At 41.9% G+C, this 26,835-nt stretch overlaps 2 protein-coding genes across 10 annotated transcripts in view; one reads left to right on the plus strand and one right to left on the minus strand.

The window, feature by feature from the left end:
- Positions 1–264: 264 nt before the first annotated feature.
- On the minus strand, positions 265–12,158 carry LOC308295096 (uncharacterized protein). Of its 6 annotated transcripts, none has more exons than XR_013962547.1 (12): positions 12,066–12,158; positions 7,733–7,919; positions 7,409–7,554; positions 6,954–7,036; positions 6,710–6,817; positions 5,859–5,963; positions 3,042–5,029; positions 2,729–2,874; positions 2,151–2,239; positions 1,878–1,994; positions 1,610–1,717; positions 265–739 (listed from the first exon to the last, which is right to left on the minus strand). XR_013962547.1 is itself a non-coding variant. In XM_080738059.1 (11 exons), exons 6-11 carry the CDS (start codon positions 3,174–3,176, stop codon positions 696–698), a joined length of 639 nt encoding a protein of 212 aa, XP_080594185.1. In that variant the 5' UTR covers positions 3,177–5,029; positions 5,859–5,963; positions 6,710–6,817; positions 6,954–7,036; positions 7,409–7,554; positions 7,733–8,045; the 3' UTR covers positions 265–695. The 6 variants fall into 6 exon arrangements, 3 of the variants coding, with proteins under 3 accessions (XP_080594185.1, XP_080594184.1, XP_080594186.1); XR_013962548.1 differs by lacking the exon at positions 12,066–12,158 and adding an exon at positions 8,111–8,181; XR_013962549.1 differs by lacking the exon at positions 12,066–12,158 and having other exon boundaries at positions 2,729–2,925; positions 7,733–8,095.
- The window catches only part of cabp7a (calcium binding protein 7a), a 110,922-nt gene continuing 92,547 nt past the window's right edge, over positions 8,461–26,835 (plus strand). For 2 of the 4 annotated variants that reach the window (XM_080738062.1, XM_080738061.1), the window contains exons 1-2: positions 8,461–8,543; positions 21,758–21,849. The gene's annotated coding sequence lies outside the window, so the exon portion shown is untranslated. The remainder of the gene's footprint in view (positions 8,544–21,757; positions 21,850–26,835) is intronic. The other 2 variants (XM_080738063.1, XM_080738064.1) reach the window with 1 other exon arrangement.

Consider the following 26,835-nt stretch of genomic DNA (forward strand, 5'->3'; position numbering starts at 1 on the left):
TTTAATCTTGTAATTGTTTTGTTGGTGTATAGTTTTTTTTTTTTTTTTGGGGGGGGGGGGGGGGGGGGACAGAAACAGACTGTACCAAATATGAGTTACGTATCAGTCAGACAGTTTGTTTATTTTTGCACTTAATGCTTACAGTATAGGAGACAATTTTAAGATTACCCAATTATTATATTCTCCATAGAAAAGAACTTCCACGACCCAGGTCCCCACATGATTGTGGGAGGTCCCCAGATGACAATGAAGGGACAATTCAAGGATTTTTAAGAACACTTTAATACCTCAAAAAAGAAAAATACCATATTGCATCAAAAGTAATCTACAAACTATAAAAAACATTGTCCAAATAATCTAAGAAAGAGGCAAAAATCTTGAATACCTCAAATCTTACATTCCAAGAGCTTTTCAGGATGGGGGGTCCCCAGTTCAAATAATATGATTATTTTGGGGGGGTTACGGCCTGAAAAGGTTGAGAACCACTGGTATAAACCATATGGTTTCAAGGAAGCTAAACAAAAGCCAGTAATAGTTCCAGAATGGGGCAGGAGAGATCAGAAAAGAATAGATAGATATGTGTCTGTCTATCCACTGTCATGATCTCTCCACAGTTTTAGATGATGATGGTAACTAGTTTCTCTTCAGTAGAAAACACATTTGAGGATTTAAATGACTTTATTAGAAATTCTTCACTATTTCGTCACAGCAACTGTCATGTTGTCATCAGTGCAGAACTCTGTAGGGAGAGACACACGGGAATATGAGGAGAGAGATATACAGTAATTATAGGCTACTGTGGAAAGTTAGAGATTGATTCATTGATTGATTGATGGAAGGAGTTGGGGAGATTATGTTGCAATACTGTTGCTCCCTTTTTGTCCTGTAATCCGTACCCTTTTCCCCCTATAATTTGGAAAATAATTCCTGGAAATGGTAGCTAGCTAGCTGAACTAACCAAGTGACAAGAATGAAGCATAGCGTTAGTTTATGCATGAGTCTAGCCTGCCTCGGCTGTAATCAGACGTCAGTCAGGAGTGCATCTCTCCATTCCGACATGTCTCCATTCCGACACTAACCCTATCTCTTACCCTAACCTTAACCTCTATGGAAGTGTTGCCACTCCGACAATAAGAAGTCACTGTCGGAGTGGCGACACATTGGAATGGAGAGCGCCCCCCGTCAGTCAGCTCCTATTCCTATTCCTCATTCACAGCTCTGCTGGTCCTTAGGTCACGCTGTTATACTCCAATCAGAGCTCACACTCTATTGGGAGGCTCTTTTAAATTCAGCTTGCATTTATAGCTCTGCTTGTCTTGCTGCCTGCTTCGCATCTGCTGCTGCTAAGCTGCCCCAGCCCCCACCTTTTGATCAGAGTCTGACATAGAATCAAATACTTGTGATTTTACGTCTGCTGATTCAAGCTAACATGTCAATGTACTGTATTCCTATTGTACTACGGTTGTATCCCTATGGGTTTTTTTGCTTAATAATGTTTCCTGATTTTGCCTAGCAAGCAGCTTGGACAAAATTCCGAAAGCGGAGCCTTTAACGCCAGGTTTAACTGACTAAACTTTAGTTAATGAGTAGTAGTTTGGTTTCATTTGACCTTGTTCCCGGTTGCTGTGGAAGCTGGCTGGCAGAGAGAAGTTCAAACATTTGGCCTGCTGATGAAACAGTTGAAGGGCGGATTCCTTCAGGCTCCCGCCCTCCCTCGCTGGAAGAACAATGTTAACAATTATAAAACATTTGATTGAGATAGATTTGATTGTTACAGTGTGTGTGTGTGTGTGTGTGTGTGTGTGTGTGTGTGTGTGTGTGTGTGTGTGTGTGTGTGTGTGTGTGTGTGTGCGCGCGTCTATTTATCCGGTACTTACCCAACAAATGCAGAGAGTGAATAGGGGTGTCGATTCCACTGACAAAAGTGTTAAAGTCAAAAAGCAAACAGTTAATGCAAGTAGGCAACAAAGTGCCCCTGTTAATTTGTCCAACATCTGTAGAGAGAGAGGAGAGAAGAGAAGATTTGGAGTGTAAACATGACTTCCTGGATTTATTCCATTTGCTTTTAATTATGCATTTCATTGTTTTTCATCCAGCTGTCTGTATTGTGTCTTACATCCATGCATGATGTCAAATGTGTTGCGTCTTACGTGTATCACTTGTGTCTTTATGTGTAATGTCCATGATGATGTCAGAGACTAGGGTGATTTTGGCCTTCTCTCTGTAACATGTTCCGTTTCTTTAGACGAGGAAACAGAGAACACATGTCCTTTTTATAGATACACGACAACATATCAAAAACAATGGACCATGCATGCATACCACACACGCACGCACGCACGCACGCACGCACGCACGCACGCACACACACACACACACACACACACACACACACACACACACACACACACACACACACACACACAGGTTTGCAATTGCTACTTTGTGGGGACATTACACATAGTCTACTATCTGTGTGGGGACATTCCATTCATTTTGAACCCTAACCCTGACCCTAACCCTTAACCTAACCCCTAAACACCTTGTGGGGACCTATTAATAAGCCCCCACAAGGTTTTTTCCTCTGATTGTACTATCTTTGTGGGGACATGAGGTCCCCACAAAGTAGTAATTCCCTGTCCACACACACACACACACACACACACACACACACACACACACACACACTTTTGCACATTCCTTCTCACAAACATTACATTACACTCACATGCGGTTGTATTCCATCATGGTGAATGTGCTGCTGTCCTCTGGAGAAGCTATGATGTCAATCCAGGCAGAATCCACTGTCTTCATCGTGGATATAAAGAGATCATGGTCTGCAAACCCTTCAATGAAGTTCCACCGTCCTGCAATCTATTGTAAGAGAAATACAAACAGACAGAAAGAGCCAGACATCGAGACAGCCTGTTGATTTGGTCAAACAAGTAAAACCAGACTGGCACACTCCCAGAGACAGACAGAAGACACATCTGCAGTGACTAAGAACAATAATGTATTTTTAACATTTATTTGAATCAGACCTTCATGGCAGGGTGGTCCAGAGTCAGCGGTGTTACCCAGGACTCACAGTCCAGTGGTGGTGGTGTTGGTGGTGCTGAGTTACAAAGGCTCAAACTCACGACCAAAAGAGACACGCTGTTCCAGGCACTAAACATGGCTGTACCTTCCCTGATCAGGTTTCTGCTCTCAACAGTATAACTGGAAAAGTAAATGTTAACGAAGAGCTTTGACCAATATGTGTTAGCAGTCACGTAGTCAAATGGATTTTGAATAGGTCACAACATGTTGTGGAATGGTCAGGATCTGCCAGGATTGGGCAACTTTGGACAGAGGTTCTGTTCTATCACATTGCGTCATTGTATACACAGATATAAAGTTCTTTTTTTTTTTAAACCAGTAAGATAAGCAACCGTCAGGTCCCATACACAAACTTTAGAAGGCAATCGTAGCCAATCAGGAGGGAATATGGGAAATGGGACAGATCCATGTTGATGACATGACTTTGGAGATTTATTTTATTCCCCAAACGATTGCAATAGTTTACAAAAAAGCCCCAGATTTTGAATGTGTTTAAAGGTAGCAGCTCTAGAGGTCTACTCAGTACAAATAGTGCGGGACACTGAAAGGTTTGTAGTCCTTAGGGTGGTTCCACTGGCTAGCCTTCTTTTGTCGGTTCACAAATCTTGCTGCTGTGTTCACACATTGTTGTAACTATATACATTCTGAGACCAGGGAAGCACACAAAACATTAGCACACGTTATTGAGGGTTAGGGTTAGGGTTAGGAGGTATTCTACCTTTTGAGAATGAAAATATAAGAGGTTTAGAGATCCGGTGGCTTTCCACCAACCATATCACTGTGTTATCTTATAGTGAGGGATAGGCAATCACATTATACATTATACAAAAAACAAAGGCAGAGACCATTAAAAAACAAAAACCTTAATATATTATCTCTCTAAAGCAAAACCTTGTCCGACTTAAATAAGTAAACCAGTTTGACCATGGTAATAATTTTCTCATTTATTATAACTGCCCAGTCCTCCATTTTAAGAGGGTCAATAAGCAACCAATAACTTTTGCTAGCCAATATCAATATATGGAACAGATAAGTGTCCTATATGAACGTCAGTTTTCCCAAGGATGACGACATCAAATTGGAACGGTATTTTCACCTTAAAGGACAACTTTAGTTTTTTTTTACTACAAGGGTTCATGTTTTAGATTGTAATTAAAGAATATAAAAGATGAGTGTTAAATTGATTTCATTTACTTTTTATTGTTTTAGAGATTCTTATTTCAGTGGTTGGGGCATGCGTACAAGTGGCTAAATATGTAATTTTACACAGAATAAGCCCATTCCCAAGATACAACGCAACCTTTCATGGTTGGATGTGACTTATGGGGGCTAGAAGTGTTACTGTAAACAGTAATAAAGAAACTGCTGGTTTATTGTGTCTAAAAAGACATATTTAGCCACTTGCATGCCGCCATGCCTACGCATGCCCCACATTTTATCACAGTAAACGCGATAAAACAATAGAACGAAGCAAATGAAAACATTTTAACACTCACTTTTTCCTTTCTCTAATTACAATCTAATAAAATATGAACCCTTGATGTAAAAAAACTAAGTTTTCCTTTAAGTACAGCTTCCAATGTATTTCTGTCCATAAATGTTTTATTACCGGGAAGTCCCAGAATGCCATATACTCTAACCACTATATGCCAGTGGTTGGCATTCTGGTTAATACCAGTCTCCAGCACTTTGCGTTCTGTCCTGCAAAATGTGTCTTCTGCTTTGGGTTAATACAAAAATGTCCATTAAATTCTCTCCATGAGTGTGAGTTGGTACATTTCCATTGGAAGTCAAAACAACCATTCCATTCCTCATTTGATATCTTATACACATTATACACATTATACACATTTGAGGATTTAAATGACTTTATTAGAAATTCTTCACTATTTTGTCACAGCAACTGTCATGTTGACTTCAGTGCAGAACTCTGCAGGGAGAGACACACAGGAATATGAGGAGAGAGATATACAGTAATTATAGGCTACTGTGGAAAGTCAGAGATTGATTCATTGATTGACAGATTGACTGACTGGTTGGTTGATTTGATTTGATTAATTACAGAGAATGATTATCTTCCTTATCTTCTCTATATGTGGTGTGTAGCGGGTCTGACGACTGTCTCTCTCTATGTTGTCCTTCTGTCTATCTCTCCTACACCGTCTCCCTCTCAGCTTTCATACAGTCTATCTCCAATACAATGTCTCGCTCAGTTTCCTAGTTTAGCTGATGATGGAAGGAGTTTGATTGTCTTAAGTTCCAGCTCTTATGCCTAGCCTGTCCATACTGTCTCCGACCACCAAACTTTTCTACGGAAAGGTCCGGTTCAACTACAAAATGACATCACTCAAATCTTCTGAAAAGCATTACCCCAAATTAGAGTTTGGAAAGTCAGAGCTCTCTGATGAAAAGTTTGGTGGTCGGAGACAGTATGGACTGGCCTTTAAGTTAAGGCATAAGAGCTGGTACTTAAATACAGCCCATAGAATCAAATACTTTGTCTGCTGATTCAAGCTAACATGTCAATGTACTGTATTGCAATTGTACTACTATTATATTCCTATGGGGGGTTTTGCTTAACGTTCCCTGATATTGCCTAGCAAGCAGCTTGGACGAAATTCCTTGTACCTCTCCGAAAGCAGATCCTTTAACGCCAGGTTTAACTGTATTCCATTTTGTTGCAATACATGGTTAAATCTACTTTGATGTGAGTGTTCCTGACTAAACTTTGGTTAATGAATAGTGTTGTTTGATTGAACCTTGTTCTGGGTTGTAGTGGAAGCTGGCTGGCAGAGAGAAGTTCAAACATTTGGCCTGCTGACGAAACACTTGAATGTCGGATTCCTTCAGGCTCCCCTCCCTCGCTGGAAGAACAACGTTAACAATTATAAAACGTTTGATTGCGAACGAAGGTCGCAGTTTAGTATGTGAAACGGCAAATGCTGACTCCGTCTGGACGTGTACACCTTTTTACAGTCAATGGGTTTGCCGCTCTGACATCACTGTGATGTCAGGGGAACCACACTAACAGAATCCCTTTCATGCCCATGTATGGAGTTCCCTGATGTCATCAATATTAAGCCCATATCTACAGTAACAGGACTTCATTTGGGAATGCCCATACATGGAGGCCACATCGGCCACATACCACACTAACAGAATCCATATATGGCCAAGACAGATGGCCAAGACAGCCCATATCTGTGTGGCTGGTTCTAGAGTCAGGGATCTCCATGTATGGGCATAAAAGGGATTGTATGTATGATGTCAGATGTCATAGACGTCATAGGACTTTCACATAACGAATAACTGAGTAAGCATGTTTGGGATCTCACAGCATATCTCCATATACAGTACATGGATCTCCATATATGGGTACCAGGCGTCTCCATATATGGGTAACTGGTCCGATATCACTGGCCAGATGGCCAAGACATGTCGCGTCTTACTAGTTTAGATAGATTGTATTATTACACTCTGTGTGTGTGTGTGTGTGTGTGTGTGTGTGTGTGTGTGCGCGTGTGCGTGTGCGTGTGCGTGTGCGTGTGTGTGTGTGTGTGTGTGTGTGTGTGTGTGTGTGTGTGTTTGTGTCTAATCATACAGTACTTACCCAACATATGCAGAGAGTGAATAAGGGTGTCGACTCCACTGACTGAGGTGGTGAAGTTAAAAATCAAACAGTTAACGCAAGTAGACAACAAAGTACCCCTGTTAATGTCTAGAGAGAGAGAGAGAGAGGGAGGGAGGAGAGTGTAAACATGACTTAATGGATTTGTTCCATTTCCTTTTAATTATGTATTTCATAGTTTTTCATCCAGCTGTCTGTGTTTTATCTTACATTCGGCCTATATCACCTGGGGCATGATGATATGTCAATTCCATGATGATGTCAGAGACACGGTTGATTTTGGCCTTCTCTATTTCACATGTTCCATTGCTTTAGATGAGGAAACACAGAGATACTTTCAGTTAAAAACACGTCCTTATCTAGATACAAGACAATATATCAATAACTATGGACCACACACACTATCTATGTTCCATCTATTCTCTTCCTCCTTCCACGGGAGCCGGGAGGTTGTTGTGAATCTGTGAGTCGAGACGCGGCAGTCAACGTGCGGGTCGAGACCCCCACAGAGGTCTCGAAACTTAAGACTGACGGTCCCCACTCGCCGTGTGTGTGTGTGTGATGAAGACAAGCGTCACAGGGTAGAGTCACAGCCACAGAGTGTGTGTGGGGTAATCAAGCATGACAATATTTTCTGCAGGTTTCCATACTAATGCTCCCTACGGTCGCAATTACACTCACATGCGGTTGTGTTCTATCATGGTGAATGTGCTGTTGTCCTCTGGAGAAGCTGTGATGTCAACCCAGGAAGATTCCACTGTCTTCAGCATGGATTTTAAGAGATCAGAGTCTGCAAACCCTTCAATGAAGTTCCACCGTCCTGCAATCTATTGGAGAGAAAGACAAACAGACAGACAGAGCCAGGACACATACACAGAGATGAACATCGAGACAGCCTGTTAATTTGGTCAAACAAGTAAAACCAGACTGGCACACTCCCAGAGACAGACACATCTGCAGTGACTAAGAACAACAATGTACTTTTAACATTTATTTGAATCAGACCTTGGCAGGGTTGTCCAGAGTCAGCGGTGTTACCATGGACTCACAGTCCAGTGGTGGTGTCGGTGGTGCTGAGTTACAAAGGCTCAAACTCACGACCAAAAGAGACACACCGTTCCAGGCACTAAACATGGCTGCACCTTCCCTGATCAACTTTCTTCACAAAGGTTGACTAGAAAATGCTCTACAACTGGAACAAACAAAACAAAACAAAAAGCGAAGTAAATGTTAACGAAGAGCTGCAATATGTGTAAGCAAGCAGTATAGTTTGAAAAGGTCACTGACAGCAGCATGCAGTATTGCCAGTCAAACTGTTTTATTCCCCAACTCTCCAAGATTAAAGGGATAGTTCACTGCCAACATGTCTTTATCTCTACTCACCCCATGGATATTTTATTTGTAGTTTTTGTTGCATTTAAGCCAATAGTTTGAGGTGACTTTGTGTGTCCATAGGGAACAAAGCATTCTCTATGTCTCCATAGGGAACCACTGCTGGTCATCAAATTGTCTTATGAATGCGACAAAAACAAAGCAAATATCTATGAATTCAAGTCTCCATGGGGTGAGTAATCCACAGGAAAAAAATAAATACAAAAATGGGTGAACTGTTCCTTTAAATCTGTTTTTCATGGAACTCTTTTTTTTTCATCTGCCAGGATTGGGCACCTTTGGACATGCAGAGGTTCTGTTGTCGCAAACTCCCCCCAAAAAACCCTCACTCTGTTCCAGGAATTCTACAGAGTTACAGCAGTTGTGTTTACCTTTCTGTGAACTGAGATTTCATAACAACACTGTCGGATATCTTCCCTAAAGAGTGAGTAAGAGCACTGTAGATTGTGACGATCTGTTTCTTAAATTCAAATACAGCAACACGCCTCCGTTGCCCCCTTTACACAGAGTCTCTTCACAGAAACGCCCCGATCTAGATAGCTGATTTTGTATAGATCTGCAGTTTTTGCCCAATATTGGGCAGTGGCTCAAAGTTTTTATTAAAGAAATTATTATGGAAAGATAAATTGAATATAATAATATATTGAATTCACCACAGACAAAGACTGCAAGACACTGGGTTGGACGTGTATAATCTGTGTGTCTTTTGGTCCATGATGTCGTAGGCCTCCCATTGCAGATAACGGCAAGCACCCTGCAAAGGTGTGTCCCCCACTGCCTCAGCAGCATGACAGCATCTTTCTGATCCACCTTTCAGGTGCACCGTCCAGCACATGTCTCTCTTTGTCTCTGTGGGTTTATTTTACTTTATTTCTTTTTACTTATTTTTTTTTTCTATTTAATTTTCCCTGGCTTTGCTCTTTATGTTCTACCTTTCTAACTCTCTGGAAACGTAATCATCTTGTCAATCTGAAGCTGACAACATGACACTCCTAACTCCTTAATATTCCACAATAAATGTTTCTGACATTACTGAATTAATTCAAAAATCTATTTCACTGCGACTGCTTCACCTTTGCCATGTCAGAGACTTGAGTCTCGGGGGGGAAATGAATTTTAGGCTGCTATCATTTCCTCATGCATATGAAGAAGTCAACAAGTTGTCTTAACACTAGACTTTTATAAAAAGAATGAAAGTTGGGGGCGCCCGCTGGCCTACTGGTCCAGGCGCATACCACTTGTCTTAGGCATTGCCGCATACAGTAGGTATGGATGCCTGGCGGTGTCGCCGGTTTGATTCCCGATCCGGACGACCCTTGCCGCATGTCACTCCCCAATGTCCCCATCTCTCCCCCCAATTCCTGTCAGTCTACCGTCCTATCAATAAAGGCATAAAAGCCCCAAAACAAATCTTTAAAAAAATTAAAAGTTTGTTAGAGCTCCATATTACGATAGTTCATTGCTAGTGTGCTTTTCAATAAGAGCCGTCTCCCCAACTCTCCCGCTCTTTAGTAAACATTTAAAAGAAAATCAGGTCAGGATTCCAATTTTAGGGGCCACGGTGGTGCAGTCGGTAGCGTAACGCTGTCGCCTCACAGCTAGAAGGTCCTGGGTCCAATTTCCGCCTGGTACGCTGTGGCCGTGTTCTCTCTCCTCCGCGTCATCAGTGCCCACACCCTAAGTGGGGTTGGCGTTGGCGAAATGGCTTTCTGTGTGGAGTTTGCATGTTCTCCCCGTGTCTCCAAGGGTAGTTGCCCTCACAAAAACATGCAGTAATCCTGGTCTCTACTCTCTATAATGCCTCCCCCTGGCCAGCCCGCATGAGTTCTCTCTCCTGATCAGAAACACATTGGTATCACGACCTGAAAACATGTTTTCGGTTTAGCGTTTACTAAAGAGCTGACGAGACATGCAGGGAGACGCCTGTTACTGAACAAACAAACACTGTGGCAATGATTGCTATTGCAATATAGCTAGAGCTATTTAACACTTATTTGATCAAATAAATATCACAGTCCTTGAGGGGGTTTCAGGGGGTCCCCAGCAAAATGTGTTAATATATATATGTAAGGCTCGGGATTCAAACCCAGGTTTCCAGCGCGAAAGTCCAATTTCTTAACGATCGATCCAAAGGAATATCCCTATGGACCGAGGGAGTTACTAGACTTTTGAGGCCATCAGGCTGAGGCAGTGAGTCACTCTGCTACACTCACCCCCATTTTGACCCCCTCTCACGGGGAAACCCGATCCGGGTCACAGCACCAATGTAACACCCGGGATTCTAACCCAGGTCTCCTGCGTGAAAGTCTAATATCTTAACCATTGATCCAAAGGTATATCCCTAAGGACTGAGGGAGATAATAGACTTTTGAGGCCATGTATGTATGTATGTTCTTAACCCACGTTGGCTATTCAGATATATACTGGACAAGCTCACAGCGTGTCACTTTGTGCCACCGCACTGTACACAAAGTGACATCTGCTATCTTTATTATTATTATTATTATTTTAATAACATGAACAGAAATGAGGACAGACAAAGTAATAGCCAGAGCATCAATACATTTTTTTTCTTTTTTTTTTACATTTTAAAAAAGATCTTGAAAGTGTTTGAATAATCTAGGATTTTTTAACTCAAATCTTCTCTTCTGGTAGCTTGGCTCCCAGTCAGATAATCAGGCTACTCTTCTGGGGGTCTCTCTGACACCAAACTTTCTCAGAAGGGGGTCAATTTGCGGGTCCTTGGTATGAAAAAGTTTGAGAAACACTGACTTACACCACCTTTTAGGGCACATTTTGAACACATTTTGCAGATGGCAGTTAGAGGGGACCTCTCTGGACAGTGGACACCTGCTTGCACCATGCGTAGCTGCATTTGAACCTAACGACCTCGGGCAGACTATGACTTTAGAGCAGATCGATGAGGAGGTGGAGCAGAAGGAGCCCAGTGGAGTGGAGTGGCTGTAATTGGGTCCTCCATGTACTGTAGGTTCTGCAGGCCAGGCGACAAGATAAGATCTCCAGTTGTTGAATTTCCTTGGTATAAAGTAACCAAGTACATGAACAGTACTCAAGTACAATTTTGATGTATTTTAATTTTTTACTTAAGTGGAGTATTTCAAATTTTCAGTACCTTTTACTTTTACTCCACTACAATTACTTGAAAACTTTAGTTACTTTGTAGATTTTGATTATTATTACAAAGCATACGTTATCCACTTCAGCCATATACTGTATAGATTTCGTCCATTTGAAAATAGCTGATCTACAAGCTCACAATGTGCCGCGATGCGATACATTGTTATCTTGTAGAACTGCTATTTCCAAAAGATTTATAAGCATTTTATACATTTTAAAACTTGTGAAATGGGACATGTGCATTATGCTGCATGATACCAATACTTAGTATTTCTATATTGCAGTATTGATACTTAATATCTTAAAGTTATACTATGTAACTTTTTTTATAAAACATATCTTAAAATTGTCCTAACTATTAAATCGCTAAAGTTTTAGAACCCCCACTCTGTTAATTTCAGCTCCCAAAGCCTTTTCTTTATATGTGTTCTACTGAGCCCTGGTGGCCGTGACCGGGGCTGTTTTTCCCGGCAAAATTATCATTCTGTACACGTGTCTCCCTACCGGCCAATCAAAGCCCAGATCATACATTGCTGAGCTCTTCAGGAAGTACACTGCAGTGTTTACACTGGGCTAGGAGTCTAGCATGTAACTCCCCAACCGAGGCTCTTAGAGGGACACGAAAGACCTCTATGGATAGGTCTCGGCGAGGCGGACGCGGTGGTCTGAATGCCCGGTCCGCGGCGAAAAACGGCCGAAAAAAGCAGACGCGACCGCGGTTTGCTCTACTGCTACTGACCACTAGTTGAGCAACTTACACAGTATAGCTTAAGTAAAGAATGTGAGTACATTTTCCACCTCTGCTTACTGTATGTTGATTAAGTCCCCTGAGATGAGGCTGCCTGGTAGCAACAAGGCACCAACAGTCCTGCTGGCAACTCCTGCAAATTACTGTCTGACACTCGGCAGAGCTGTGCATAATTTCTGCCTGACCCTGGGGGCGGCCTACAGTGTAATACTTAGTCACATACGACAGTGTCCTGTGCCGAAAGTAGCCGATCTGCAAGCTCACTATGCTTTGCGCCGTGGCGCATTGTGAGCTTGTAGATCTGCTATTGTTATCGTGCGATGACTGCAGTACGACGAAATATAAATTTGGCATAACTATAACTCCCCATTATTAAAACATATTATGTGCAACTTCCACCCCTGCTGCAAACAGCCAACAATGTGCCACTATATCCTATCTCCTCTGTCTGCTTTCCTGTGGCACTGAACATGCTAACATAACTGTTATGCTTCTCCATTATCACACAATCTCAGCGATGTGCAGTGCAGGCATTTCATATTATTGTAATGACAATGTATTGACATAATATAGTGATTAAAACATCTATCTATGGTGTAGGCGGGCTCTCCAAAATCAGGGTTGGCATCAGCACACAAAAATGTGTTATCGGTCGGGCTTTATACTGTGATTCCCCCAATCACATACAGTACATAGCATGCAGGGAAGGCCCTCCTCGACCAATGTACAGCCCAGTATGCCATTGGATTCATTCAAATCCAATGGCAGATAAAGTAACTGGACGGCAGGTTGCCACGCTTTGCACTATGACCAAACAGCAGGTGTCAGCAGTGACAGAGACTATACACAAGGGGGGGATTGGCATTTATGACTAAATTGCGGGGGAGAAAAAAACAACTTTAGCAGACAAAACAGACGCAGGGCTCTGGAAGGCAGCCATTTGGTTTGATTATGCAATTCGTTTGCCCTTAATGGTGTCTGTAAATGTTTAATTAGTCAACATTTACGACCCTGTTACATCCCCTAATCTATTATTTAAAGCTCAACAGTTCAACAGCTGCAAAGTTGTGAAAATAATTGCAGAAATTCAACATTTGCCTCTATACTCTCTGTGAACCACAGTGTCATGGATTATCAGTTCACAAACATGCCTACTGTATCTCTTTGATTGGTTCAGTATTACTTTGTTTTGAAAACAAAGAGATAAAGAGAAATAAAGTCATCCCAAGTTACAACTATGAAGACTTTGAGGAACAGTAAACACAAGGGTGCTGGATCTTTTTAATGATGTAATAATACCAGTTGCAGCCCCCCATATCATTCTAAAAGAAAGTTACAAACCCAGCCTTTAACTAACATTACAGCTTCACGAGGACTCTTGCTTATGCTGCATTTCAGAAGGAGCGATAATATAATTGCAAGCTGGAAAGGAAAGTCAGTTCATAGTTGGCATTGGCAAGATAAACATATTCACAACTAAACTTCCTATTTTATTCATTTTCAAAGGAATGACAGTTTTTTGGTACAGTCAGATCCCAAATAAGAGGGAAGTTGGCCAGCTGTATCCAGGGTAAGGCTAACCTAGGCTTGCCTATTTTATTTTATCTTTGGATGAGTAGAAACAAACAAGAGCGCCAACTTCCACTGCACGCCTGTGTAATGTGATTTGCTTGCAATATTATTATTTTTTTTCCAATGTCTTGGTGCAATGAAACCACTTGTGTGAAATCACGGTTGAGGCAGGAGACAAAAAGCACTGACTCAGGACCACATTACACCCTACCAGGGGTGGACAGTAGGCTATAAAGTACATTTACTTGTCTACTGTACTTGTGTAACATTTTTGAGTCTGTACTATCTGTATTTTTTGGATTCTTTCACTCCTCCACATTTCAAAGGCAAATATTGTACTTTTTACTTTTCTAGCAAGAGATAAAGTACATTATGAATATTGCAACACGTTGTGAAAAATGTGAAGGGAAAAAGTAGCAGATCTATAAGCTCACAACATGTCACATCACAATGCATTGTGAGCTTATAGATCTGCTTTAAGCATATATATAGAGTTTCAGTGGTTAAGAAAGCATCCCTGCCTCTGTTTTCTTCTCTTTTTTTGCCACACACATATCGATTCCTGCAAGTATGCCAGCTTGGTTGATTTGTGCCCTTGGGGAATTTGGATGTAATACAGTATTATATAATAGGCAGAGACGAGGGCAGAATACTCCACAGAAAGCTGCCTTGCTGATAGAGTGGTGTCAGCTATTGTTCGTCTGTGTGTCTCTGTCTCCCTCTCTAAAAGATGCTATCCGTTTAAGGACCATGGTGGTGGCCAGGATCCCAGTCCTCCTGCTTGAGATGTAATGGCAGTCACACAGACTTGGCTGGGGCTCTGTTTCTTAACAGCTGAGAAAAACTGAGCTCACACACTGTCTGTGGCTCATGGAGAGTTCCTGGCAAGCCACTATTTTTAGGCTCACATTGAAGAGGCACACTTCTTCCCTCTTGTCTAAAAAAAATAAAAAAGATTAATACATATTCATGCTGGAATTCTACTTTCTAAACCTGAGACGTTGCTATCTGTTTGCATCTTGCTTAGCTTTGAGTGTCTCTTCTCACGCAGTCGCTTGCTCTATATAGAATCCAGAAAGAAAAAGAACGTAAACAAAAACCCACAGGCACTGGCACTCAGTCAAAGCAAATATATTGTACAGTAACATGCCAAATAGTCCATGGGCCCAGGCCAGAGTTTTCACTAATTGGCACAACCGAAGGTGTCACGTTCTAGTTCAGAAAGTCTTTATCTCTAGGATGAGTGCTTTTCAAACTATTTTTGCCCAATGGTTAGTCAAAATCTCAAGAAACACCATGTATTCATAGCAAAGATTGTCGATTTTCTGGTAATGAGCGCATAGTGTATGATTAGTGAGAAGTTTTTAGACAGAGGAGGGTCAACTCTTTGATGATGTACCGTATACAGTAGTAGCACAGATGGTACGGTTGCCAATTGAAATAACCGATTCAATATTTATTCATTATTATTATGCGAAATGTTACTCTAGTTATACATAAAGGGAATATCTGAAAATCAGTAGGTACAATGCACTAAGATCAAGTCACTATCATACACATGGAATGGAATGCCATGACTGGAACATCCCAAAACAATTGTACACAGCCCATGGACAGCTAGAAGTAGCCTGGCGTTGCTCATACTAATTCCTCACTGCGTATCGGATATAGTCTGGACTTGCAGGCAGAATTTTCATTTCCAAGGGGTGGGTTAAAAAAAATGGCTCTGGACACGATTGGATAGACCAGACCAATGTTGGACCCTGATTGGTTCCCCCCAAATTTTGTGGGAGAGGAAATGGATTCACAATTGAGCGGGGCCAGACCCATATTCGCCAAGGGCAAGTTTTTTTGCGCAGGCGGATTGGTCTGGTTCCAGGCTAAGCTAGAAGTGCCACCCATGGTGCAGCTGTAAGGTGGTCATCCATCAGAACTGGCCTGGCACCCTATTCTCCCCTGGCCAGCACAGAGGAGGCCCAGGTGGAAGCAGAGAGCCGCTGCTCACCAGCTGTCCCTCCATCGAGGACGCCAGAGCGAGCCTCCAAGCTGTTGGAAGAGAAGGAGGCATCTACAGTATCTGCCTTGGTATCTCCGGGAGTCTGGCACTGTGCTGGAGAACGAGGGGTAATGGGACAGTAACACAGTAGGGATGGAGCTCGTACATTTTTATTGATAATGAGCATTTATCGATCCTGCTTATTGAGCAGGCTTTTATCAAGCACACTATTGAGCATTTTCTAATATTTTGTGGAAAGACGTGATCATTTAATATCGAAGAAACTGTTAACTGATTAATGTGTGTGTAGTCACTTTAAAAGCGTAATTTTATTTCCCCGGGCAGTGCAGGTATCAATACACTTTTAGACCCACGTTTGTGCCAGCATGGGTGATTAGATGTAATTCTTGTTCGCATCTTGTCTTGATTGTTTAAACATGACATCATGGGCCGCTATGCTCGATAACAGGCTTGATAAGCCCAAAGCTTATTGATACCGGGTCTCTTGTTATCGAGTTTGTAGTGGGCTCATGTTTCGAGATCCTCCCTACTCCTCAGATGGGGGCTGTGTAGCCCGTAGAATGGACTTCCCAGCATAGCTCAGGGCACACGCTGACCTTCATTCTTCTGTCGTTGAGTTATTGTGTCATTTCTTATGAGGAATGGGTTATGGGAATGCATTGACTTTTATTTGAAGCAAGCAACATTACAGGGATCACCGCTCCCTTCTGTGTTCACGGTTTAAGTTGTTTGGAATTCTATGATGATCGCTACAATTAAAAGATTGTTTATTACGCAAGGTTACTGTGCTTTGGACCCGCAATTCCTCAAAATAAAATATAAAGGAGCAGTTTAGAATGCTCTGACAACAGAGTCCTTTGGAACAAATTTTAATACTAAATGTACATAATTGTCCATGGTTCCTAAATTGAAAAGGTAAATGATAATATGTAGATTACTGTATCTTTAGATTTAGACAATTTCCCAAAGAGGTGCAAGTCTTGTTAGTTAAAATGTACTACTCGGGAGCATTTCCCAGATGGAATCCGAGTGAACGATTTTCTCTTTTTTGATGTACAGTAGCTTAACTAGTTTTACTTCAGTGGTAATGCAGCATCACCTAACTTCAATTATATTCTAGATTTGCTTTAATGGGTAAAAAGTTGTTAGAAAAGCAAAAGGAATGTTAGCCAAAACAAAACAAAAAGCAGTTTATATCAAAGCTACAAGAAAATTGATTGTAAGCTGTACCTGATGGGGTGCATTCGTAAATCCCCTCTGATGTTCTCAATCAAGAATCAAGAACCAAGAAGGTTTATTTGTTTGCGAAAAATATCTGGTATGCAAGCTCTCAACACACTGCAACGTATTGTGAGCTTGCTTATTAGCTTTTTCTTTGTAGATCTGCTATTTCTGCTATTTCTAAAACATTCTAAGGTTCAGGTGACTAAAGATTCTTTATTAGGAAAAAAACATGAATACTTCCTGCCTCTGGCGCTCGGGTGTTGCGCTCTGAAAATAGCCGATCTACAAGCTCACAGTGCATTGCGCTGTGCCACGTTGTGAGCTTGTACATCGGCTATTTTCAGCTTGTGACCAAGTGTAAAATCTGCCAATACGACGCCATCAAGGCACCACCAAGATGCATTTTTTGTCGACAAAATCAACATGTACATTTAGGCCACTCAAATCTTATGATATTTAGTCGACTAAAACTAGACTAAAACTAAAACCTTTCAGATTACTAAAATGAAAATGTGCTGCCAAAACAGCACCCACCTACTGTAGCAGCTGCCTACTATGACCAGGAAAAAAACTTTACAGCAGTCTAGTAATCGCCTGCTGGAGTACAACCATGCTAGGACCCACCCCATTTATGACGCAGTCTCCTGTGAAGTACTATGGCCTTGTTCAGACTGGCAGCTCAAATCCAGCTAAATCTGATTTCCTACGTCCCGTTTTGGTTTTATGCAGTCTGGAATGTGAGTGATTCAAATCTGATTCGCAAAAATGGCAAATTTTATATAGAATTTGAACATTTTCCCTCTGCACTGTTTTACTCTTTGGTCCACAGCAACAAACAGTATTGCAAAAATTAGAAAATGCCATGTCTCTCATGCAACAACCAGCAGGTTTAAATGCTATAATTAACTTTTCATAAAAAGCGAGGTATGGAGGTAAAACATGCCATTGTCTCAGTGGTATTCAGTACCTCTGTGCCACAGAAGATATCTCAGTGACTGTGACTCGCCAATATAAATGCCCTTGCTTCAAAACCAGAGTGCTTTTTTGTAGTTTCCTTTGTACCGGGCTCTAATCCTTCACTAAAGAACACACAAGAGACCAGCAAAAATACAAAACACTGGCCAAGTGTAAAGTCTCACAACCTCTCACGGCTAGAGGTAGTGAGGACTTGAAAGAAAGACATTTGCTCCCAAAGGTGCAAAAGAAGAGCTTGAAAGATGATGATCCCAGTGACTGTAGATGGATCTTGTCAGGGTTATAAAAACAATAGGGTGGGGGAGAGACATTTAAGCCATATACGTACTTCTTTGTAAAACAAACTGCGAAAATATCTGATATGCAAGCTCACAACGCATTGCTGTGCATTGTAAGCTTTGTAGAAGGTTCAGACGACTGAAGAAAGACATGAATGACATTTACTTCCGGTCTCTGATTGGCTAGAACCATTATTGTATTCTCTGAACTTTATGGGTAACTTTACCTGATAACAAATTGTCTTTGGAAAAGAAAAAGGTGTAGTTTGAATTATGCTAAAAAGGGTGACTGCAACAGGCTTCTCTTCAGCAACATACCGTACAACACCCTACAGACCCTACTAAAAAACCTAAAAACAAATGCTAACTAGCTTCATGTATGGTCATTGAGTTTTTCAGTCATTGAGTGTTTTTAGGTGGAGTCTGAAAAGGTGAGAAAGCTATAGCGAGTGAGTCCGTTGTTCTAAGTGTGACAGGGAGTTTATTTCACAACTTGGGGGCCAGGAGGGCAAACTGTCTCGGACAAGTGGATTTTTGCCCTGGGGTTTTTAGCGAGGGTTCTGTCAGCATCCCTGTGTTGGCTGATCTAGATGGACGACAGACGACTGAAAACCACCTGCCTAACTAAACCATTAAGACTCCCTAATCGGGAGATAAGCGACCGTCAGGTCGCAGCGTGATTTTAGGGCAAAATGTGTAGGAGCAGTGTCCAAAAAATGTGTTTGAAAAAATATATGGGACAGATCCATGTTGATGACATGAGTGTAGACATACTGTGTACCGATTTGCGTAATTTTAGGGCAAAATCTGTAGGGGCAGTGTCCAAAAATGTGTTTGAAAAAGTCGGCCTGATGGTGGCGCTATATGGGACAGATCAATATTGATGGCATGAGTGTAGACATACTGTGTACCGATTTGCGTGATTTTAGGGCAAAATCTGTAGGAGCAGTGTCCAAAAATGTGTTTGAAAAAATGGGCCTGATGGTGGCGCTATATGGGACAGATCCATGTTGATGACATGAGTGTAGACATACTGTGTACCGATTTGCGTGATTTTAGGGCAAAATCTGTAGGAGCAGTGTCCAAAAATGTGTTTGAAAAAATGGGCCTGATGGTGGCGCTATATGGGACAGATCCATGTTGATGACATGAGTGTAGACATACTGTGTACCGATTTGCGTGATTTTAGGGCAAAATCTGTAGGAGCATTGTCCAAAAATGTGTTTGAAAAAATGGGCCTGATGGTGGCGCTATATTCAGATTCATGTTGACGGCTGTCTTGGCGCCGCCGAGGCGGGTGCGTGGGTACCGGCCCCGGCTCTCCCGGTCGCTCCTAGCCCGAGTTACGGCATTTTATGTGCGCTGCAGTGGCGGGGGTCCTCCACTAGGGGTGCGACCACTTTTGCATCCATTCTGGAGCACCAGTCGGTGGTCCCTGGGAATTCCCCGTGAACAGCCCCGTTGGGGTGGTCATTGGTCATTTTAGCACTTTTTGGCGGCGGCGACAGGGGGTCCTTGGAGCTCCGGGGGTCCCGGGAGGGGTGGAGGTTGTGGATTGGCAGGCAAGGAGTGTGTGTGCAAAGTTTGGCATGGATTGGGGCAACGGTGGCGGAGATATGAGTTGGGGAAAAGTGTGACGTGACGGGCAGACTGACAGACTGACGGACTGACGGACAGACAGCCTGTCGAGGTTTTGGTAGTAACTGCGACCTGACGGTCGCAACAACACTCTACCTACCAACCACCAGTGGTGTAAAGTAACTAAGTACATTTACTTAAGTACTGTACTTAAGTTCAATTTTGAGATATTTGTACTTGATTATTTCCAATTTCCTATACTTTTTCTTCTACTCCACTCCATCTCAGATCCAAATATTGTACTTTTACTCCACTATATTTATTTGAAAACTTTAGTTACTAGTTACAGATTGCAGATATATATTTATAATATTATAAAACATAGATAAACCACTTTGGCCCTATTTTATACCTACACTATTTGAAAATGGCCGATATACAAACTCACAACACGTTGCATCGTGGCGCGTTGTGAGCTTGTAGATCACATATTTTGTACTTTTACTTTTGGTACTTTGAGTACATTTTTATACCAATACTTTTGTACTTTTACTCAAGTAAATGTTGTATTCCAGACTTTTACTTGTAACGGAATATTTCTATATTGCAGTATTGATACTTTTACTTAAGTAAGTAATATGAGTGCTTTTTCCACCACTGCCAACCACTTAGTACATGCTATAGCATGTCAACTGCCAAGAAACTACAGATAAATACTGTAACACTAGCACTGTACCACCTAGAGTACAATCTAACAATTGCCTAGCATCCCTCTAGCACCCTATGCAACTGCCTACTACACCCTAGCAGCTGCCCAATATGACCAAGCAACAACTTAGCAGCACCCAATCACCCAATAATGAATTCCTAATACTTGGAGTCAGATATTGTCCTCTAGTTTCATATCTCTTTGAAAGTTCTGGCAGAAAACGTGTGTTTTGTTAAATATCTTTTTCACAAGCTTCACATGGACAACGTTCTCTCTTGGCGAGGGGCCGGGAATGAGTGGAGGACTGAATATATCAAAACCTTTGGGAAGCACAAGCGTATAGGGCACAACATTGGCAGGTGGTGTGATTAATTACCCCAAGCCAATTGCAATGCACCTGTCAATTGTGTGCCCATACCACGTTTGTGTTTTGCAAACACGTGTGTTCTCAAGGGAGCAAGGTTTTCATAATTATGTTCAGTCCAGCTGTCATTTCAGGTCGTAGACAGAGAATGTCGTCCGTATGAAGCTTGTTGGAAAGTGGAGATATTTTACTGAACACACGTTTTCTGCCAGAACTTTCAAAGGGAAAATAAACTAGAGGACTACTACTTTAAGTCTTAGGAAATAATAATTGGATGAGTACACACGTAGCACGGATAACATGTATGCTGCGGAGGTCAGTCTGCATGGATAGGACCGATCTATGGCTGTGTATTTGGAATACATGACATGTAGGCTATATGTATGTAAGATCTTCAGACATTCTGGGCCTAACCCTACAGTAGCAACGTATCACCTAGCACATGCTAGGAACTGCCTCACAAGTGGAAAAGCTGGTCAAATGCCAACTATCTGAAAACCGTGAAGTTTGTAAACCTTATTAATACCATAGCAATCAATCACAATGTGAACCCAGGCAACACCCTTCAAGCTGCCCAACAACATGGAGTCATCGGTTTGCCACGAAGCAGCTACTGCCAGTGTTCATATTCCACAACATTCATCAGACAGGCACATCATTGGAGCCTTCTCATGTTTGGTTCATAGAGCTAAACATGAAGACACTGCTTTTAATAGCTCAGAATCATTATCATACATTTAAGATGTCTTTCACTGCTTTGAGCCGCAAACAGCCCTCCTCATCAAAACCTCCCATATGAATACATTATGATTATAATATAACATACAATAGTGAATTAAATGGGATTCGCCATATCTCCGGGATTACGATACCATATCCTATACCCTTTCCTGTTTCCATGTTCTCTCTCGTCTCTTCATATTTTCTAAAGAATGTCTCCTTTGCCCCCGTCTGCTAATTGCCACTTCCAGTTGTAAACAGCATAACCTACCATTATGCAAATTAACACTTATTAATGTATTTGGCCTTCACCAGTGTCAGGAGTACTTGAATCATAACTGTCGAGGAGGAAATGCCAACAGATTCATCAGGGTGGACTGGAGTGGACATTGGATTACTCCAATGAAGTAAGCAGCACTCTTCCTGCTGTCTTTTCCTATATAATAATAATAATAATAATATCTACTACATCCACATGCTGTGTAAACTTTTACGGCTTAATCATTTCTGGAATGTCTTGATAATGGTGGGGTAGACTTTGGAAGTGTTTCTGTAATAATAATCATAACAGTGGTGTAAAGTAACATTTACAGTTCTACTCCACTATACATCTCAGAGGCAAATATTGTACTTTTACTCCACCACAATTATTTGACAGCTTTAGTTACTTGTTACTTTGATTTATATTATCACAAAACATGCATTAACCACTTTGGCCCTATATATATTTCTGCACTTTAAAGATAGCCAGTCTACCAGCTCACAATGCGATGCGATGCAACACATGAGCTTGTAGACCTGCTATTTTCAAAAGATTTTTTTAAATATATTTTGAACTTGTGAAATGGAACATTCTGCACAATGAGTACTTTTACTTTTGGTACATTAGGTATATTTTGATGCCAATACCTTTGAACTTTTACTCAAGTAAAGTTTCATTACTGGACTTTTACTTGTAGTATTTCTGCACTGCAGTATTGATACTTCTACTGACTACTTGAGTAAAAAATGTGGGTACTTTTTCCACCACTGAATAATAATAAATAAATGAATAAATAAATACATAAGGGTAATAATAATAATAATAATGATAATAATAATAATTGTCTCTAGAGACAAAGTGTAGGCGGAAAACAAAGCATGTTATGATCTCTGCAGAGTGATCACAGTAGCCCAATAGGAAATACACCAAGAAGACTTAGACACAGCTAAGTGGTAATGACCCACGTAGCATGTGTCAGATACTAGGCTACTCAGTACACAGTACACAGTACACAGACTACACACAATATGATACTTTAAAGAATAACCCAGCTGTGCAGTGAACATTGCTGCATCCCTGCCTGACAAGCTGAACGGTTTTACACAACGTTTTGAGGTTATTAACAGCAACCTCCCGGAGGGAGCCCCCACCGCCAACACAAATGCATTTTGGTGCAGTGCACTGCTTCAAGTAGTTCCAGTGCCAAGAAGAAAAAGCAAGGTAACATGTTACATTTAAACATTTAGATTTTTCAAGCAATAAAAAAACAAAGAAATTATATCTACATATTTACACATGGTACGTGAGATAAAGGTACGTGAGCATAGATGTATACTTACGGTATATACATGATATGCTTATGCATAGCAGCAGATGTAGCCTATACCAATATACTTAGTTAGTTGAGGTGCTAGGAAAATGAAAAGCACAAAAAAGACAAGTCAGTGCATTATACATGGGATTACGATGCAAAATGTCAATGCGTGACGACTGCATAATCCACATAAAGTAAACTGACACTGGTATAATCCGCAATTAGGTCGATGAGGTAGAGCAAAGAAGAATGTCAAGTCACTTGTCGGTGTAATAATCCACAGTTAGGTCCAAGGAAGAGCTAAATCTAAATCCAAGTTGTCCCTGTTATAATCCACATGTAGCTCTGGTCCATAATGTTAGAAGGAGTTCTCCTTAACGCTATATGTCACCGATGATCCCTTGCACCCACAGGAAAGGCTGAATAAACAAAGACGGCTTTAGGGAGTTGAAAACCTACTTTCCTTAGTGGGAACACTCTGAGCCCCCCACACCTCACGTCTAAAAAACAATTTCTAGCCAGAAAAGAAAATATTTCACCGGAAGGCATCTGGTCAATGGAATTTTCTATTGACAAGAGCGGTGTGGAGTAGCTAAAACTTCCAGTGAAATATTTTCTTTTCTGAAAAAGTAAGTGTATTTTAGACGTGAGGTGGAGGTCTCAGAGTGTTCACACTAAGAAAAGTAAGCTTTCAACATCTTAGAACCGTGAGTAGTAAAAGTGTATTCTTTATTTTTACTAACAGACGAGAGGCTGAGCAGCCTGGGCTACCACGGCTGTGAGCGCAAGGCCTCGTCAGTGACATAGCGTTAAGGAGAACTCATTCTAATGCTATATATGGACCAGAGCTAATCCACAGGTGGGTCCAAAGAAGAGCAAAGGTCTGAGACCAGCCTGACAGCACACACCTGCCACCAGGCTGCTGAACAAGGCTTACAGTATGCTTGGCACAGCAATGCCTCTTTCACCTCAAGTGGCTAAAGAAGTTTGGCATGCATGGGGCCTAAGATCCTGCAGACCTTCCACAGAGGCATCCCTCAACTACAAACAATGCAGAGGGTGGGTATGGACAGCCCTGAGCATCAGTGGATGTGAGCTTCCATCCATCCAGGATACCATGGACGATGTGTCAGTAAAGCCTGTAGCTATCAAAGACCCCAGCCACTCCAACCATGGACTGTTTCAGCTGCTGTCATCTGGGATGTGGTAGAGCAGCCACGGAACCCAGACCAGCAGGCTACCAGGCAACTAGGCTCATGAACAATGATGCTGCTGTGCATACGTGATCACACAGGCAAAAGTCCACATCCACTGGGGGCACGGTGGCGCAGTCGGAAGCGCTATTGCCTCACAGAAGGTCCTGGGTTCGATTCACGCCGGGGGACTCTGTGGGCACTGGGGGCGTGTTCTCTCCTCCACGTCATCAGCACCCACACCCTAGGTGGGTTTGGAAAAAGGGCATTTTTGTGTGGAGTTTGCAAGTTCTACCCATGTCTCCTAGGGTAGATACCCTCACAAAAACATGCAGTAATCCTGGTCTCTATAATGCCTCCCCCATGGCCAGCCGGGGTGCCTGGTGGAGGGGGAAAGGAACTGGTTGGAATAACGTGTTCCTTCCACACGCTACGTCCAACCGGGGCTCACACCTGTCAGGTGCTAAGAAGCGGCCTGCTCACTCCTTCATACACTGAAGGAAGCATGAGCTTTGTTCAGGGCCCTCCCCAGGTTGGCAGAGGGAGAACTGAGCCCAGGATTACAGCTTAGGCAATTGGCACTGGGTGAAAAATGGGTTACAAAATCGTGGGATAAAAATGTAAGAAGAAAACAATCCACAGCCACATAATGTATTGAGTATGCACATTGATTAATGTAGGACACACACACACACACACACACACACACACACACACACACACAAACACACACACACACACACACACACACGCACGCGCACACACACGCACACGCGCGCACACACACACACACACACACACACACACAGAGATTCAGTGATGAGCAAGAACACAGACAGACACACTCAGCCAGCAGAGTATTTCACACCTTACTGGATGAATCATTAAATTCATATGGCCAAACAAGTATAGGACAGAACAATGACACGCTTTTGTACAAAACAGAGGCAGGGCCCTGGAATGTGGCCATATGGTTATACTGTATTTGCAATTTGTTTCCCCAGTGAGTCAGTAAAATGTTTATGATGTCCCCTCTGTCTTCCCTGTTGCCACCGTATATCTATGTTATTTGACTTAGAGCTGTACTTGCGCTTATCTCGCCTGTATTTTATGTGTGTAAGCACAAGCATAAATTCAGGTAATTGCACTGACTGCAAGTTGAGCAGGAAGGTCCTTCGTTAGTTCATTGTTGGCTAGATAAAAGGATTCACATCAAAACAAGTCATTTCATTCATTCTCAAAAGAATGACTCAACTTCCAGTTTGCGTATCCTGGCTGCAACCAGAGATTAGATCATAAAAGAGGTAATAAGAAGTTTCAGTTTCTGACAGACTCCGCTGGCTGTGTCCAGGGTCTGGGTGAATTATAGTCTTTCTTGTGTTATTCTATTGCATTCACGTTCAGTCCTTTCCAGTTAACCCCTGTGTGCTGTGAGCTCGTAGCTGGCTGTAGACAGTTTTGAGCTTGCAGACTTTTGCCATGTGTTTGCCTAATTTCGCCAAATGTTCAGCTATTATGATAATAATGGCCGAACAGAATAGGGACGCTAAGGTTCATGAGGTTCATGTGGTTGTAAGAAGCCGATTAGTATTAGCAAGGACATTCTTTAAACGGAATGGAATTCGAAATACACACTCAGACAACCTCAATTAACCTTAATTATGCGCCATAAAATGCAATTCATGAACATCAATCATCATAAAGTTTAGTAGGTATTGCAATAATAATCCTTACACTAGAAAATGATTCAACTGTAATTATGCAGATACGGCACATTAAAGATGAATAGTTGATGTAATCGAGTTAAACAAATAAATGATGGCCAAAATAATGGGAAGCAATGCCAAGAGTATCAAAATCCTGAAGGTGCATAAGGGCGATGAGTAGAGATTAATCATCTGTCATTTTTAGAGACAGTCACGTATTGTCCTACCTGGTCACCATTCTAATCAGCGTTCCACCAACAGCCGCTCACATTGGCACTTGGGCCTTCCACCTTCATTGCAGTAAACAACCTAATTAAGGCAGGGGATGTCGCACCACTCTGTTTGTTTTTGTTTGTCTCGTAAACCCGTCATTGGATTGACCTACAGTATTAGTTCCAAGTCAATTCCGAGATCAATTTATTCTGAGTGCTTTTAATGAATTAGGTACAGTATGGCTCACACAGATGCTTTAAACAAGTGCCTCTCAAACTGTGGGCCAGGGTTCCACAGATGGGCCACAAGGGAATTGCAAGTGGGCCCCCCAAATTATTGGCATATATATAATAAATTAGGGTTAGGGTTAGGGTTTTATATATAACTACATAAAAAGTACCATGTATAAGTAGGCCTACTACATAAGGACCGCAGGTCTACACTAGAAATGGAGGGTGAGAGAGATTTCTTCCGTTTGGTCCATTTGATGTACGTTCTTTCTCCCAGTCTGTACCAGTCTGTATGATTAAGGTCCGTATACGGACCCTAGCGTACACCTCCCAACTGAACGTACTGGATTTGTCCATAGCAAGAAGTACCCGCGGTCACCGTTGTTAACCGTAGGGGCAGTAGTGAGGAACATAACTTTTCCTCTGCAAAAAGAGTGAAAATATGTCGGCTACTGAAAAAATAAGAAATATATT

This window comes from Nannobrachium achirus (assembly GCF_963921795.1).
Source record: "Nannobrachium achirus genome assembly, chromosome: 12".
Taxonomy (NCBI): Eukaryota; Metazoa; Chordata; class Actinopteri; order Myctophiformes; family Myctophidae; genus Nannobrachium; species Nannobrachium achirus.